The sequence below is a fragment of the Mytilus galloprovincialis genome, chromosome 7, assembly GCF_965363235.1.
Source record: "Mytilus galloprovincialis chromosome 7, xbMytGall1.hap1.1, whole genome shotgun sequence".
NCBI classification, from domain to species: domain Eukaryota; kingdom Metazoa; phylum Mollusca; class Bivalvia; order Mytilida; family Mytilidae; genus Mytilus; species Mytilus galloprovincialis.
The window spans coordinates 35,199,229-35,213,584 of record NC_134844.1 but is presented as its reverse complement, the minus strand read 5'-3'; the positions used below and the strand labels follow the sequence as shown (position 1 = coordinate 35,213,584).

General features: G+C 31.2%; 1 protein-coding gene across 4 annotated transcripts in view; it reads left to right on the top strand.

Annotated features, from left to right (window-relative positions):
- Positions 1-14,103, top strand: part of LOC143082866 (tetraspanin-18-like) — a 28,167-nt gene extending 14,064 nt beyond the window's left edge. For all 4 annotated transcript variants that reach the window (XM_076258826.1, XM_076258827.1, XM_076258825.1 and 1 more), the window contains 7 exons: positions 665-883; positions 2,065-2,139; positions 5,287-5,376; positions 5,988-6,056; positions 8,035-8,136; positions 11,855-11,938; positions 12,591-14,103. In XM_076258826.1, the coding sequence (XP_076114941.1) occupies positions 665-883; positions 2,065-2,139; positions 5,287-5,376; positions 5,988-6,056; positions 8,035-8,136; positions 11,855-11,938; positions 12,591-12,656 (705 nt within the window). In that variant the 3' untranslated portion in view covers positions 12,657-14,103. The remainder of the gene's footprint in view (positions 1-664; positions 884-2,064; positions 2,140-5,286; positions 5,377-5,987; positions 6,057-8,034; positions 8,137-11,854; positions 11,939-12,590) is intronic.
- Positions 14,104-14,356: the final 253 nt, after the last annotated feature.

Genomic DNA, 14,356 nt, shown 5'->3' with positions numbered 1-14,356 from the left:
ATCAAAAGTTATGAAGATTAGGTACCTCAAAGGACATTATGGATACTTTGTATATTTATTTCCCACAACATGAGAGTGTGTGTCGCGAATGAGATTTATCTGACTGTCTACAAGGATTAGGACTGGAATAGCATTTTGTAAGCTTTACTCGCAGAACCCCTATATTTTTGACTTGTTTCTCTGTGTTTACTGACAAATGCTTTGAACCTTTCAATAAAGGTATGATAATCAGAACTATTCTTTACTATATATATCAATATATATGCGTTTAAAGTAGATGAATACCGTCGCAAAAATGGTGGCAAGAAATGTTGTTATTGAATATTTAATTTCATCAATCAGAAGAAGATGTTTACATGAAGGGACCCCCCATTGGAAACAAGCTTCAGAGCTTCATGGGTTATCCCTAAAAAAATTAGCTATTTTTTTCCGTACACAAAAGTCAAAAGATACACCACTCACTAAATGCTCAATTTTAGGGATTAGGGACTTTCCGTTTGAATTTTCCTCGGAGTTCAGTATTTTTGTGATTTTACTTTACTACAGATGTGTTAGTATATTGTGTATTGAAAAACGTATATGCTTAAATATATTTATTTAATTGATTGAATATTGTTATTTTAGTTTTTTTTAAATAATTTCATAAAACCTATTATTTTTAAAGGTATGTGGTGGAGGACTGCTAGGAATAGGATTATGGTTACGTTTTGACAATGACATATATAAGAAGCTAGAAGATACAGTACAGTTAGAGTTAGATCTACCATCTGACGTTATTTTTCCTGCTGCTTATGCTTTAATAGCAGCTGGTGGATTTATATTTCTAACGGGTTTCTGTGGTTGCTGTGGTGCCATTAGAGAGAGCTTTTGTATGCTTGGAGTGGTAAGTAGAATTTAGAGGTGAACGTTTTTTTCTGCCCCTCCTCTCCCCCTACTGTTAATAATCGTCGTGTTTAAAATTTAATGACGTCTATGTTCTCAAACCATTACGCATAGCATTGGTCTAAAAGATTTTTGAGCAATAATCAATATTTTTTGTCTGTCGTCATCGTGTGTAGTATTTTTTAAGAAATCAAATGAAACTAAACATGTTTGAAGAAAAAATCCTTTCTAGTTATCAAATTTCGGACAACTAATCATCATTGAAACCCTTTTAAAACTGTTTTTAAGTCTTTGGTTTCAAGTGTACAAAATGTTCCTGATGACAGTCCTACAGAATTATTTTTTTGACAACGATTTATTGATGAACCAGAAACCACAGAAAACCAAACACGACAAAGTTTAACCTTTATCGCTTTTTCAATAGACAACTATTATAACAGTGAGATATAGAGGCTTCTACAGACTCTACGAGTTACATAAGCCTCCTCTCGAAACCAGTGTAAATAAATGAAAGGTATATGAAAATCTATTAGGGTGCATTCATCTTCATATCTCTAAGTTGTTTCTTAAAATTCATTCTGAAAACTTGTAGATAAATACAAATTTCAACCGAAAAGTACATCTTAATTACCTGTTAATACTTAATCGGTATTGATCTAATTCTACCACTAAAGTTTATTTCATATCCACTGTCTAGCTTATTAGATAAAAAGGTGTCTGATCGTAAAACTGATTCAGTAAGTAACCACTAATGACGTCATAAGCTGAAAAGTGTCAGCTGTTAACATATTTTTATATAAGTTTGACGCGTTTATGAGAAAGAATTTGTTTAAATTAGTTTTTTCTTTTTTTATGTGTGAAAAATATCATTTATCTTTCACTTATACATTAATTAAAAAAGATGAAATAAAAGTTTTCAGGACATACCGACACACGCACTAAAACACACTCAAGCGAGACTCTCGCATGCACACACATGAGTTAAATCCTCCCAACAAATAGAGAATTAAAATAACACACGTTTCTCTGTATATACGATTTTTGTCAGTTTTTGTAGTTGGTATTTTGTTAATGTCAGTAACATTATTTGATTTGAATTATATTCAGCCCTTCCGTCGATTACCAATTCTGATTCAAATTTTAAGTTTGCATAAAACAAATACTTTTTTTTCTCTTTTTCAGTATATTACATGTTTAATTATTGTGATATTAGCAGAATTAGCAGCAGGGATTTATTTAGCTATTCAGAGAGCAGATGTAAGTAACAATATGTTGTTTTTTCCAATATACATTTTGTTTATAGATGTTTTAAATAGAACAACGATCAAGTAAAATGCACATTCAAGTAATACCAAAATAATGACATTCATAGAAGAGTATCAATTTAGTTACGATTAAAACATGTAGTTCATTTATGAAAACCTCTCTTTTTTAATTTCAAAACCGTTACGGTCTGAACAGTAATTTATCCCACTAGCCATTTTTGTCATGTTATGGAAACGTGAAAGTACATTATTGAAAAGGAATCCTACTTTCCGGAACGAAGGACACGGATAACCTGATTGTGATTGATTCTTCAATATGCGTTAAAGTAATAAAGAACATGATGTTTACCTTGATAAGACAGCATGCAACCCAAACAACACAATTCACAAAACACATAGATATATTTAATACTCAGCATTAGACATCTACAGTTTTTACGTCATTTTGTCTCTGGTTAAGTGTTGTCTCATTGCCAATCATACTTCATCTTCTTATTTTCTAACCAATGATGTCAAGATGTATATTGTTCCTAAACATCACATCAGTATTGACAGACATTTGACGAGGTTAAACTTAGTTATTGAGCACCACCTTCTTTCTAAACATCCCATGAGTATTGACCGACATTTGATGAGGTTAAACTTAATTATTGAGCACCACCTTCTTTTATCTCAATCAGCAGAACAATAAAATTCACATATATAATTAAACACTAGAAATATAATAGGCAATATCATGAACTCTATTTTATTTGTGTCACGACATTTAAGTTTATGGGTATATATTTTTTTTGTTAGAACTCATGTTCTTAGAGTTATAAGTAAGGCTTTAGAGGGCGTCTTTTCATTTTCTTTTTTCACTTCTTTTATCATTCAGCTTAATATTATAGTAAAGAGTTTTTAGTAAATCGTTTTTAATGTGTATTGAGGCCCCTCATGGGGGGGGGGGGGGGGGGGTGGTCCTAGTAATCACATAATCATCATTTTTTTGCCAATATAATCACATAATCATTAAATATTTGCTTATCTTTAGTAATCAAATAATCATAAACTAAAGATACAGTCCTAGGTAATCAAATAATCATGAAATATTTGGCTTAATAATCAAATAATCATTAAAAAAAAACGGCCAAGTAATCACATAATCAAAAACCCCATGAGGGCCCTCTGTATTGCCTGCAATCATAAGGTTAGACATTGCAATAAAGTTTAAGTAATTACTAGATTAGATCTCAAGGAAATATCATTTCCCACTCTTTGACAAGTAATTTGAACCATAGTGACGTGTTATCTCTAGTTACTGACGTAATAAGTATTTATCTTAAAATAAATGCAAATAGTATCTTTGGTTTATTAGCCGTAACGGTCGTATTTGATTGGTTATCAGAACATACTAATATTTTTCAGATTGAAAATGTAGTTAAACACGTGTTAATCAATAAAGAAATATTGGAAAAGGCAATCTAACTGAAATTCTGCATAATACACACAAGATATTAAAATACACTTTGTCTTTTTCATGATACTTATTTTTGACTGTCATTAAGTTTGATAGTAGGTGCACTTTTGAGACAAAGGCTTGTTACCTTAACTAGCTTCCAATTTTGTCGTTTGTTATTTCCTTGTTCAAGTATGTTGGTAGCCACACTGCTGATGTATTTTATTGTGTGTTTCGATTGTACACAGTAAAGTCTAGAAAGAGGATGAGTATGCACACTAAGACTGGGAACGTATGTACATTTCATGTATGTACCATGTCAGGTTATCTTAGTTGTAAGTTTATTGCTTTGTTTTTCTGGTTTTTTTTTGGCGGAGAATTCGAAGTTGGTTGTATGTGTGGTCTGTTGTATTGAACAGATTTTAAAATTCCTTTATGCACTTCTTAAATGTAGATTATCAGAACTTAACCATATTAAAACAAAAGTAATTTGTTTGGCTTAATATTTTACAGTCACAAAAATACAGGACTCCGTTGCATGTTAGAGGAAACGTTAAGTTAATGTCCTTGTCTAATGATTCTCAGCTTCAATATACATGTCTTATGGCGATGGATAATTTAAGTAATTAGTTCCTATCATTTAAGCGATTATGATGGATTTTGGCAATAGATAGGGTACCTGTACGAATGATAGAACTTAAACTATTTCAAGTATTAAAAGTAAACAGCCGGTAAAAGGACAAAGTAGCATTAGAACATATAAACCAATGAAAGCCCATTGAATAGAATGATTACTGGTTTCATATCTGCACTTCCCCATACATTCCCTAGTATGTCACAATGCTTATATTGTGATCTCACAGAAATAATAAGTTGTTAAATGACGTCATTTACACCGATTGACCTTGGGTCAACCGGTATAGTTAATTCATGAAATAACAACTCGAGATTGGTCAGCTGGACAACCCTAAAAATAAGTATTATCTAAAGGAACACACGATTCTGGAAAATGACGTTCTGAATTGCATGTTAACCTCTTATCATAAGAAAAAGCAACACACAAAAAAATAATGTGGAACGATAAACTGCCTAGAGAACTTTGATGAAAAATAGTTGATGATAACAATTAATTATACCTTACATTTCTGTGATATGTTTTGTTTATTGGTTGTAACTATTATGGCTTAGATCAAATAAAACTAAACTGTATATTAATTATATATCATGATATGTCTTATTTATTGCTTTATATAATTACATGGAAATAACAAAATGATAAAACAGGTATAGTTGTATAAGTTTAGATTATAACATGCCCTTTCCATATTGGCCCTTGTATCATCCCGAGACTCCCATATCTGCCCGAGGCTTCAGCCGAGGGACGATATGGGTCGAGGGATGATACCAGGGTCAATATGGAAAAGACATATTATAATCTATTTATCACATATTTAAGTTCTACAGATAAGAGAAAAAAATAAATTATTACAATTTAATGAAACATAACAGATAAAATATTAAATATTTGATCACAAAAGTGTTATCAATTGTCGTTAATGATGCAATGACGTCACGTCATTAAGAATCAGGGCACAATAACCAATATACTCTTTTTGCCCCGGGCATTTTTGAGGTTATTGCATATGCAAAAACTTAACGTATTTGTAACAAATATGTGATAAAGATTTTTTATTATTTCAGCTTGAAGATATGTTCCATACTCACTTACTGTCAGAAGTGAGAAATTACACGATAGACAATAATTCTTCTATGGATTACATACAGAAACAGGTACTTTTTAATTAAAATCATCGACATTATATACCAGTAAAGTATTTATTGTTAAATTTGTTGCATCCTAAGCGCTGTCCAGTGTTAACTCTCACTAGGAACATCAAAATAAAAACGTGAAGAAAATTGTTGTACAAGTAAGAACAACGTATTCCAAAGGGACCCCCCAAAAAAGAAAAGCAAATCCCAACTAAGTTAAACTTTGACATACGTTGAACATTTTTTTAAATTTAAATTTAAACCCTAAGATAAATCATTATTTCAGATTTTCAGGTAAACTTGATTGGTGCATGCTTCAGCGGCATTTGTCTTTTAAAAATATCTATAGCGTCTTTTCCTATCTGTTATATATTATTCATACATGTGTTCAAATGGTGGTAAACCCAATTGATGAACACGACTGCAACTAATATATTTCTTCCATTAATCATTAAACAACCGTCATTTGATCTAGCACATATACATAAACTAATCCAGTTACTTCAAAATGTGTTATATTTTTTAGTGTATACATCAACATTATGACGTTATTTCCTTTTCTGTATTCTTTGCAAATACATTCAACAATCTGTGCCACGCCAAAATATAAAACAAAACATTATGTATTGCAGTTCCAGTGTTGTGGATCAAGGAATTATTCAGAATACGAAGAAAGTATTCAGTTCAGGACAGGACAAGAGGTAACGTTATTTACATTATAAAACCACCATCGTTGTAGAATAAAATGGTTATTTGAAAGCAGTCCAGTGCAGGTTAACGACTTTAATACGATAGTATCAATGACAAAGTCCAAACAAGTAGTTTAAAAGTATTGAAAGCTATGAAGAAGGCATAAAATTACAAATCTGCTTTAATTACATAACTGTTCATGGCATAGCGAAACACACAACATATTTTACCTCTTCAAATTGTTTAAGTAACTGCTTACAAGAAGACAACACGAACGCTAACGTTCCTGGAAGAAATACCCAAGAACCTTTTTAAGTTGCGAAAGAAAAATATGCAGTTATAAAGAAACCTAAAAAGGTAGATTATTATGTCTTTTCTTTATATATTTGATACTTAGGGTTCTCCGTTAGTTTCTATAGTGTGTTTGCTTATCATTTAAAATGTCCTTTTGAAAAACTTAAGGAATAAGTTTTTGTATTTATCATTCTGCTGCATAATTTCTTTTCGGGATATACAAGTAACCAAAAGTTATCGTACTTTTTTAAAAACAGAATTTTAAAGAGTCACGACATAAAATATTGCTCTTTTGAAATAATCAGAAAAAAACAAACTGAAAATCATTGAAGATATGTTATACTTGAATTAAAGGCAATAACAGTTTACTAATGTTCCAATATATCAGCGATGGATTTATATTTTGAAAAACATGAAAAAGCAATTGTTTAGAAATAATTTCATTTTATTTAACACGGGACGCTAAGATCGCTTTCAAAATAAAAAAAAAAAATTAGAAAGAAACTGATAGTTTCAAAATCTATAACAATGTACTAAATATCTACAAATGCAAAGTATCAAAACAATAGGCTAAACAGTTCGTATAAAGTAGCTCCTTAAGATGTTCATAATTGTTATGTACTAGAAATCTATTAGCTGTATGACTCATTGTTGTAGAATGATCCTCGCCGATTGTATTGCTTTAAAAGAGATTATAACATAACGCACATAGAAAACTTGAACTATATTAAGAAAGCAAATACGGTTTTGTTAATGAATACTTAATTACTCCGAAAATGTGTATCTCTTCAATAATGCACTAGTTATAATCATTTACTACAGACAACGCAACTGGTAAAAATAAATAAATAAACAAAAGTCAACAAAGCACTATATACCCCTTTAAACAATCGAGAGTGATCTAGGATCCTCTATAATAGAGTAAGCAATTTATGAGCCATGTATGGCATCCGTCGTGTTGCTGTAATGTTTGTGTTTACGTATTTCCACATCTACATTGATTCTTTATACAAAAAAGGTAGGTTGCCCTATACAAAGGAGTAGGTCCTGTAAGGGCATATTTTGGCCTCAAATTTCAAGTATATTTGACGAAAGATTGATGACACTTTTTAAACACTTAAGTGTCTATTTCAGTATATTCTATAAGTGTATGTGAAAGATTTTAACTGATTTACTCATTAAAAACGCTCCGATTCTAGCTTAAATATGAAAAATCTTATCAAATGTGCCAAAAAATGTCACTTTTCAGATGGTTTTTGTCAAAAATGAAAGTGGCCGCATCCGTGTTCATCCTCAACCTTAATATATGTCATGTATTATCATAAAATACAACTTATATTTCAATATTAAGAATGAACACGAATGCGGCCACTTTCCTTTAAGACGGAATCCGTCTAAAATTTAACTAAAATGCTGAAATTGTGAAGATTTCAGTAATTTATCTTTATTTAATGATGCTAGTTCCCGATATATGTGTATTGCATTTTCAAAAACAGCCCATATTTATGTAGCAGAACAATTTTACTTTCCAATAAATAACTAAAGGTATACATTTTAACAATTTTGTAAAACTGCTATATTTTGGGACCAAAAAAGGGCCTTACTGAACCTACTCCTTTAAAAAAAACCGCACTTAAATGGTTTTCTATTTATGTCTTTGGAATCATCATAGGCACATTTCTATTTCTTTTTTAGAGTTTATGGGTAGTTCCAGAGAGTTGTTGTAAATCCAATATCAGAAAATGTCAGGAGGAAGCTAAACTGCGGGTTGAATTTCCATCTCAACTATATAGTGAGGTATACAAAAGTTGTAAATGGACTCTTTAGCTAATACTTTTTTTCTTAATTTAATATATATGGATTTTACGATAACATTATTTTGTCTTCGGTCAAGATGAGTCAAAGTGTAAAGTATCAGAGGCTTGGTCTGGTGTCTGATATCAATACATGCGTTCTTATAGACCACGTGGAAAATAAAACAAAATATTACATGAATGTTCAATTCATAACATAACGTTGGGTAACTTTTGATTGGTTATCGAAAATGGAAGGAATAATTAGTATATTTTACAGAATGTGGACGTGTCTAATTTTAAGCATGATATTCCTTGCTAATTATAGGAATTTTATACGAATCAGAATCTATATATGTAAGCATCTAAATGTCATCGTACGGTTTTCAACAATGATCAACACTGTAGTGAAAGTCACTTTTTTAGTGTAGTTTGTAGCTAAAAGTCAAAATGAACATAGACAATCTTTTTAGACTTTTAAAAGTATTTCCACACATTGTCAATATAATGAATTGTATGCAACTGTCATATAAGTGAGAGGTTTAGCTAGCTTTAAAAGCAGTTTTAATCCACCATTTTCTTAATAATATGCTTGTACCAAGTCAGGAATTTAACAGTTGTTTTTTATTCGTTTGATGTGTTTGAGCTTTCGATTTTGCCATTTGAGTAGGGACTTTTCGTTTTGAATTTTCTATGGAGTTCGGTATTTATATGATTTAACTGTTTAACAGTTCGTCAATGACAATAAGCGATTAATTCGTTTTTGGATATTAATTAATATCAATAATAAATCATCATAACCGTTTTCTCGAATACGAATATACCAATTGGACAATAGAAAAATTATAAGTGAATGAAAAAAGACAACATTCCTGTCCAAGAGACATTTCATTTTGTCTTATATCACAATGATTTTGTAATATCAGTTATGTCTTCTCATAAAATAGGGGCAAAAAATACCAAAGGGATAGTCAAATTACCTTTCTTATGCTAGATAAGGGAGATGAAAAATCGTTAAATAAAATGACACGTAATCCTCCATCAAGATAATGAATTATTGGTTAAAAACGATAATATAAATGATATCGAAAGTCCATTATTCAAAACTTACACAAGTAAAACACTGATTACAATTACAAAACAAAAACCCTTGAAATATTGACACAACTTAATTTGATTGTGTCTAAATCTATAAAATCTTCCTTTGACAAACTATTTCTTATTTCATATATTTAAATGTATTCGAGTTATTTATCTTTGTATAGTAGATATAATGCATTACTGTTGAAGATAGTTCAAACGATGATATAATTATTTCATCATTCGTCAACTGTGCCTTTTCCATCTTACACAACGAATTAAACGGATGCATTTGTTTGCTGAATCAATAGTGTAGCATTATGACAATGCTGATATCGTCTTTGAAAATACCATAGATGCCATATATAGATATAAAAAGATGTGGTATGAGTACCAATGAGAAAACTCTCATTCCAAGTCATTTTTATAAAAGTAAGCCATTATAGGTCAAAATATGATCTCCAACACAGAGCCTTGGCTCACACCAGACAGAAAGCTTAAAAGCCCCCCCCCTAAAATGACTAGTGTAAAACCATTCAAACGGGAAAACCAAAAGTCTATATATATATATATATATATAACTCGTCTAAACATCAACCCAACAATGTTAGATCTGTAAATTTGCTTTCGCAAATTTATGGTTCTTCCCTCGCCGGGATTCGAACCCATGCTACTGTGATATCATGACACCAAATCGCCTGCACTGCAGCCGTCCCGCTAGACCACACGACCACCTGGGCTCTCAAAAAAAGAGCTTTCGCTGGCCGTGTGTTACCTTTCTTCGTCAGTTTTAATCTAGCGGCGTACTACAGTACATGATATATAAGGCATGAAGATGTTATTGTTACAGATCAGCTAAATTATCTATAGTAAAGGATCCTACAAATTAATGTAATATACAGTCACAGAAAATAATTATATCTATAAGTACGTCTGAGTCAGTGACAACTCTACAACAGATGTATCCATCGGATCGCCATCAATGATGGTGATACATGGCTGTGTACATAATGTATATACAACTCGTCTAAACATCAACCCAACAATGTTAGATCTGTAAATTTGCTTTCGCAAATTTATGGTTCTTCCCTCGCCGGGATTCGAACCCATGCTACTGTGATATCGTGACACCAAATCGCCTGCACTGCAGCCGTCCCGCTAGACCACACGACCACTTGGGCTCTCAAAAAAAGAGCTTTCGCTGGCCGTGTGTTACCTTTCTTCGTCAGTTTTAATCTAGCGGCGTACTACAGTACATGATATATAAGGCATGAAGATGTTATTGTTACAGATCAGCTAAATTATCTATAGTAAAGGATCCTACAAATTAATGTAATATACAGTCACAGAAAATAATTATATTTATAAGTACGTCTAAGTCAGTGTAAAAACATATATATATATATGTATAAAAACAACAAGAAACATCTATGAACCAAATCAACAAACGACAACCACTGAACACCAGATTCCAGGTCCAGGACAGGTGCAAACAAACACAGCGGGTCTAACTGCTCCAATAAATATCAACCCTCACCCTTACCTGAAACAATAGTATAACATCATAACATAGAAATACACACTGTAAAATATTATTTGAAATGGCTTAAGTCAACCAAAAGACATATGAAAGCAAACAATGAACACATAAATCCGATTTATAACACAATGAAAACACAAAATCAACAAAACAACTTACATGTGTTTGTTAGTCGGACATAGAATGCATACAGTTTTTAGAAATTCTATTAGCCGTTTAAGATATTTCGTATTAACCATTATGTGATGTGATTTGATTTATGATTAATGCTTTTTAGATTTAATAAATTTTGCCTTTACCTTGCCTTATTTTTTTTCGTCACGAGAATCAAAATAAGCCTGAAAAATGAAACGGTTACACAACATAAGTGCTTAATTATCCAGTATTAAAGAAAGTGTAGTCTTTTGGACGGATTGATACCTATAACCCTATACAAATAAAATTGAGAAAGGAAATGGTGAATGTGTCAAAGCGACAACAACCCGACCATAGAGCAGACAACAGCCGAAGGCCACCAAAGGGTCTTCAATGTAGCGAGAAACTTCCGCACCCGGAGGCGTCCTTCAGCTGGCCCCTTAAAAATATGTATACTAGTACAGTGATAATGGACGTCGAATTATACACAAGAAACTAAAATTAAAAATCATACAAGACTAACAAAGGCCAGAGGCTCCTGACTTGAGACAGGCGCAAAATTGTGGCGAGGTTAAGTTTGTTTATGAGATCTCAACCCTCCCCTATACCTCTAGCCAATGTAGAAAAGTAAACGCATAACAACACGCACATTAAAATTCAGTTCAAGAGAAGTCCGAGTCCGATGTCAGAAGATGTAACAAAAGAAAATAAATAAAATGACAATAATACATAAATAACATAGACTACTAGCATTTCACTGAAATGCCAGCTCAAGTCCTCAATTAAACTGATTGAAAGATTATGTCTTCATCATATAAATATCAGGCACAGTCCCTCCCGTTGGGGTTTAGTATCATACCATCATAAAATATATGAGAAGAACATAACCCGTGTCATGCCAACAACTGTTATTTAAAAATAAATGTGTTTAGAATATACTTTAACAACTGTTGTATTACTTTTATAGGGTTGTCATACAGTGATACTTGATTGGTTTATTACAAATAGTGCGGTGTTGGTAGGAGTAGCTGGCGGTATAGCTTGCTTTGGGGTAGGTTTGACATATATTTTCTTTTATGTAAAGCAAAGTAGAAGTTTCATCTCTTTAAAGTTAAAACTAATAAATATAAGGTTTTACCATTGGAACAAGCAAATGTATGTGATTGTTGATAAATCAAAAGAGCTTCCTAAAAAAACCCGTAACAAATTGTACAATATTATCATGGTTATAATTTGAATCTAAACATATTACAAAATTATTCCTTCTATGAATATGTGTTACAAAATAGATTTAAACTGATGACCAATAATCTGTGGTTTTTTTTATCTAGAGGTACAAATTTAATATTTTACACACTTCTTTTATCATGACTGGGACTATAAAATATCCCTGTAAAATCTGTTACAAAAAAGTCATGAACAACTTTTGTACCGATACATATTGACACCGTATATTAAGTTAAATATATACAAGTCAAAATCATATTACCTGGAATTCCATGGGATTGGATAGAATATGCTATGCACTTACATTTTAGCCTTTATCTTTATCTTTATTTGTCATGTTATTTTTAACATGAAAAACATGTCACTATAATGTATGCATGTAGTTTAAACTCTTTTTTAAAATTATTTATTTAAAAATATTCCAGCCTCAGTATATAGACATATCAGTGTTTTAAAAAAAATCTTACATTTTTCAGATTCTTGGAATAATATTTGCGTCTATTTTGTGCCGGAACCGGACAGAATATTATGATTGGGAATGATAAATGTTAGCAGTGTATTCACTGTTAAGTTTATTCTATTGTGAGGAATTTTCTTTGACGTTTGCTGCTGGAATTAACATTGGGCCGAAATTTTGTACGACGATATCATCTGCAGCAAACAATTGATGCTATGCAAATGGTATTCTTATGAAAATATGTGAAGAACAACATGTTGTGCAAGACATTCTAATTCAATCGTTTGGTTATATATGTTATACAAAATGTCAACATATACTTATCGAATATTAATACTCAACAAGCATTATTCATTGAGCATCATGTAGTACATTATATACTTTTAGTATCGAAACTTAATGTAATATGTGTTATTGTGTAATGCCAATAGAAGGAAGGTGTCTTGTGTTTAATTCTGAATCGTCGGTTAATAACAGATTGTCTATTTAAAACATATTGTTTTGGTTATTGCTTTGCAATGTTTTTGGTTGGATTGGCCTTTATATGTAATCTATCTAGTAGGCTCAACTGATTTTTTTCCAAAATTCTTTTTATTTGAAAATCAAAATATTTATGTTTTTTTAGAACTACAAATGTTATGCATTTTATCAATAATTTATTTCATAAATATCATAATAGGTCCGAGTATTAAAAACATAGATAATAATATTTTCTTAAAAGGTTATGAATAAAACAATATCTCAATACTGTTGGTCAACTTGTCTACTTACGAACAAAATTATACACACAATACCCATAATGATATCCTTACATAAATTATATGTTGTATCAACATTATTAGTTGAGTTGAATAAAGTTCGTTAATGATTAAAAATGATACAGATTATACGCAGATGAGACAAGATATCAATTTGCCACAAAAGCAAAAGGTATGAAGTTATCAACCTATGGTATTCAGTAATAGACAATTGCGTATACAATATAATAAGTTCAACTTGAAAAGTTGTATATATATCTAATCGTGAAAATATCATGACGTCAACTAGTAGAGCGAATTAAGAAATGTGTTTTTTTTTTTAAATTGGTTGTTAAAAATATAATTCTTTGCCTATTTTGTTTGACTGTCAACGCCCATAATAGTTGGACACAAATTGTATGATTCATATTGTATCAATTTTCAAAATAAATGCATCGACTTTGTTCGGAATCAGTTCGTAAAACGATTGAATTTTCATTTGACACTATTACTAGTATTTATAATGGCTTTGATTCCTTCATACATTTTTATAGAGGTTTCTTAATTCAGAAACAGTCTGTAGAAGGATTTTGGTTTTACTGCTTTGTATTGTAGCAATTTTATAGATTTTTTAAGTACATGCAGCACCCTTGTTGGCTTTGAATAATATTGTTTTGCAGCATTTTTCATATACATGTACATATATCATTTTCATCAAACCAGATTCATATAGTTTTCAGGTTTGCTATGCAAGTGAAGGCTCTGATTTATTTTCAATAAATGTTTGAAATACGGTGTTAAATAAATCTTAATTGATGCAAACTTGACGTTGTAATTTGAAAACAACTGCACCTGTTGGTGACCTTCTGCTGTTGTCCGTTCTATGGTCGGGTTGTTGTCGCTTTGACATGTTCCCATTTCCATTCTCAATTTTAAATATTGCGATCTCATGTCAGACATACATGTATAATATACCATGGTAACAAGTTATTCTTTCTTATTTGTTGAAAGCTCTGAGACTCTATATATTGAAACGTCTTGCTTATAT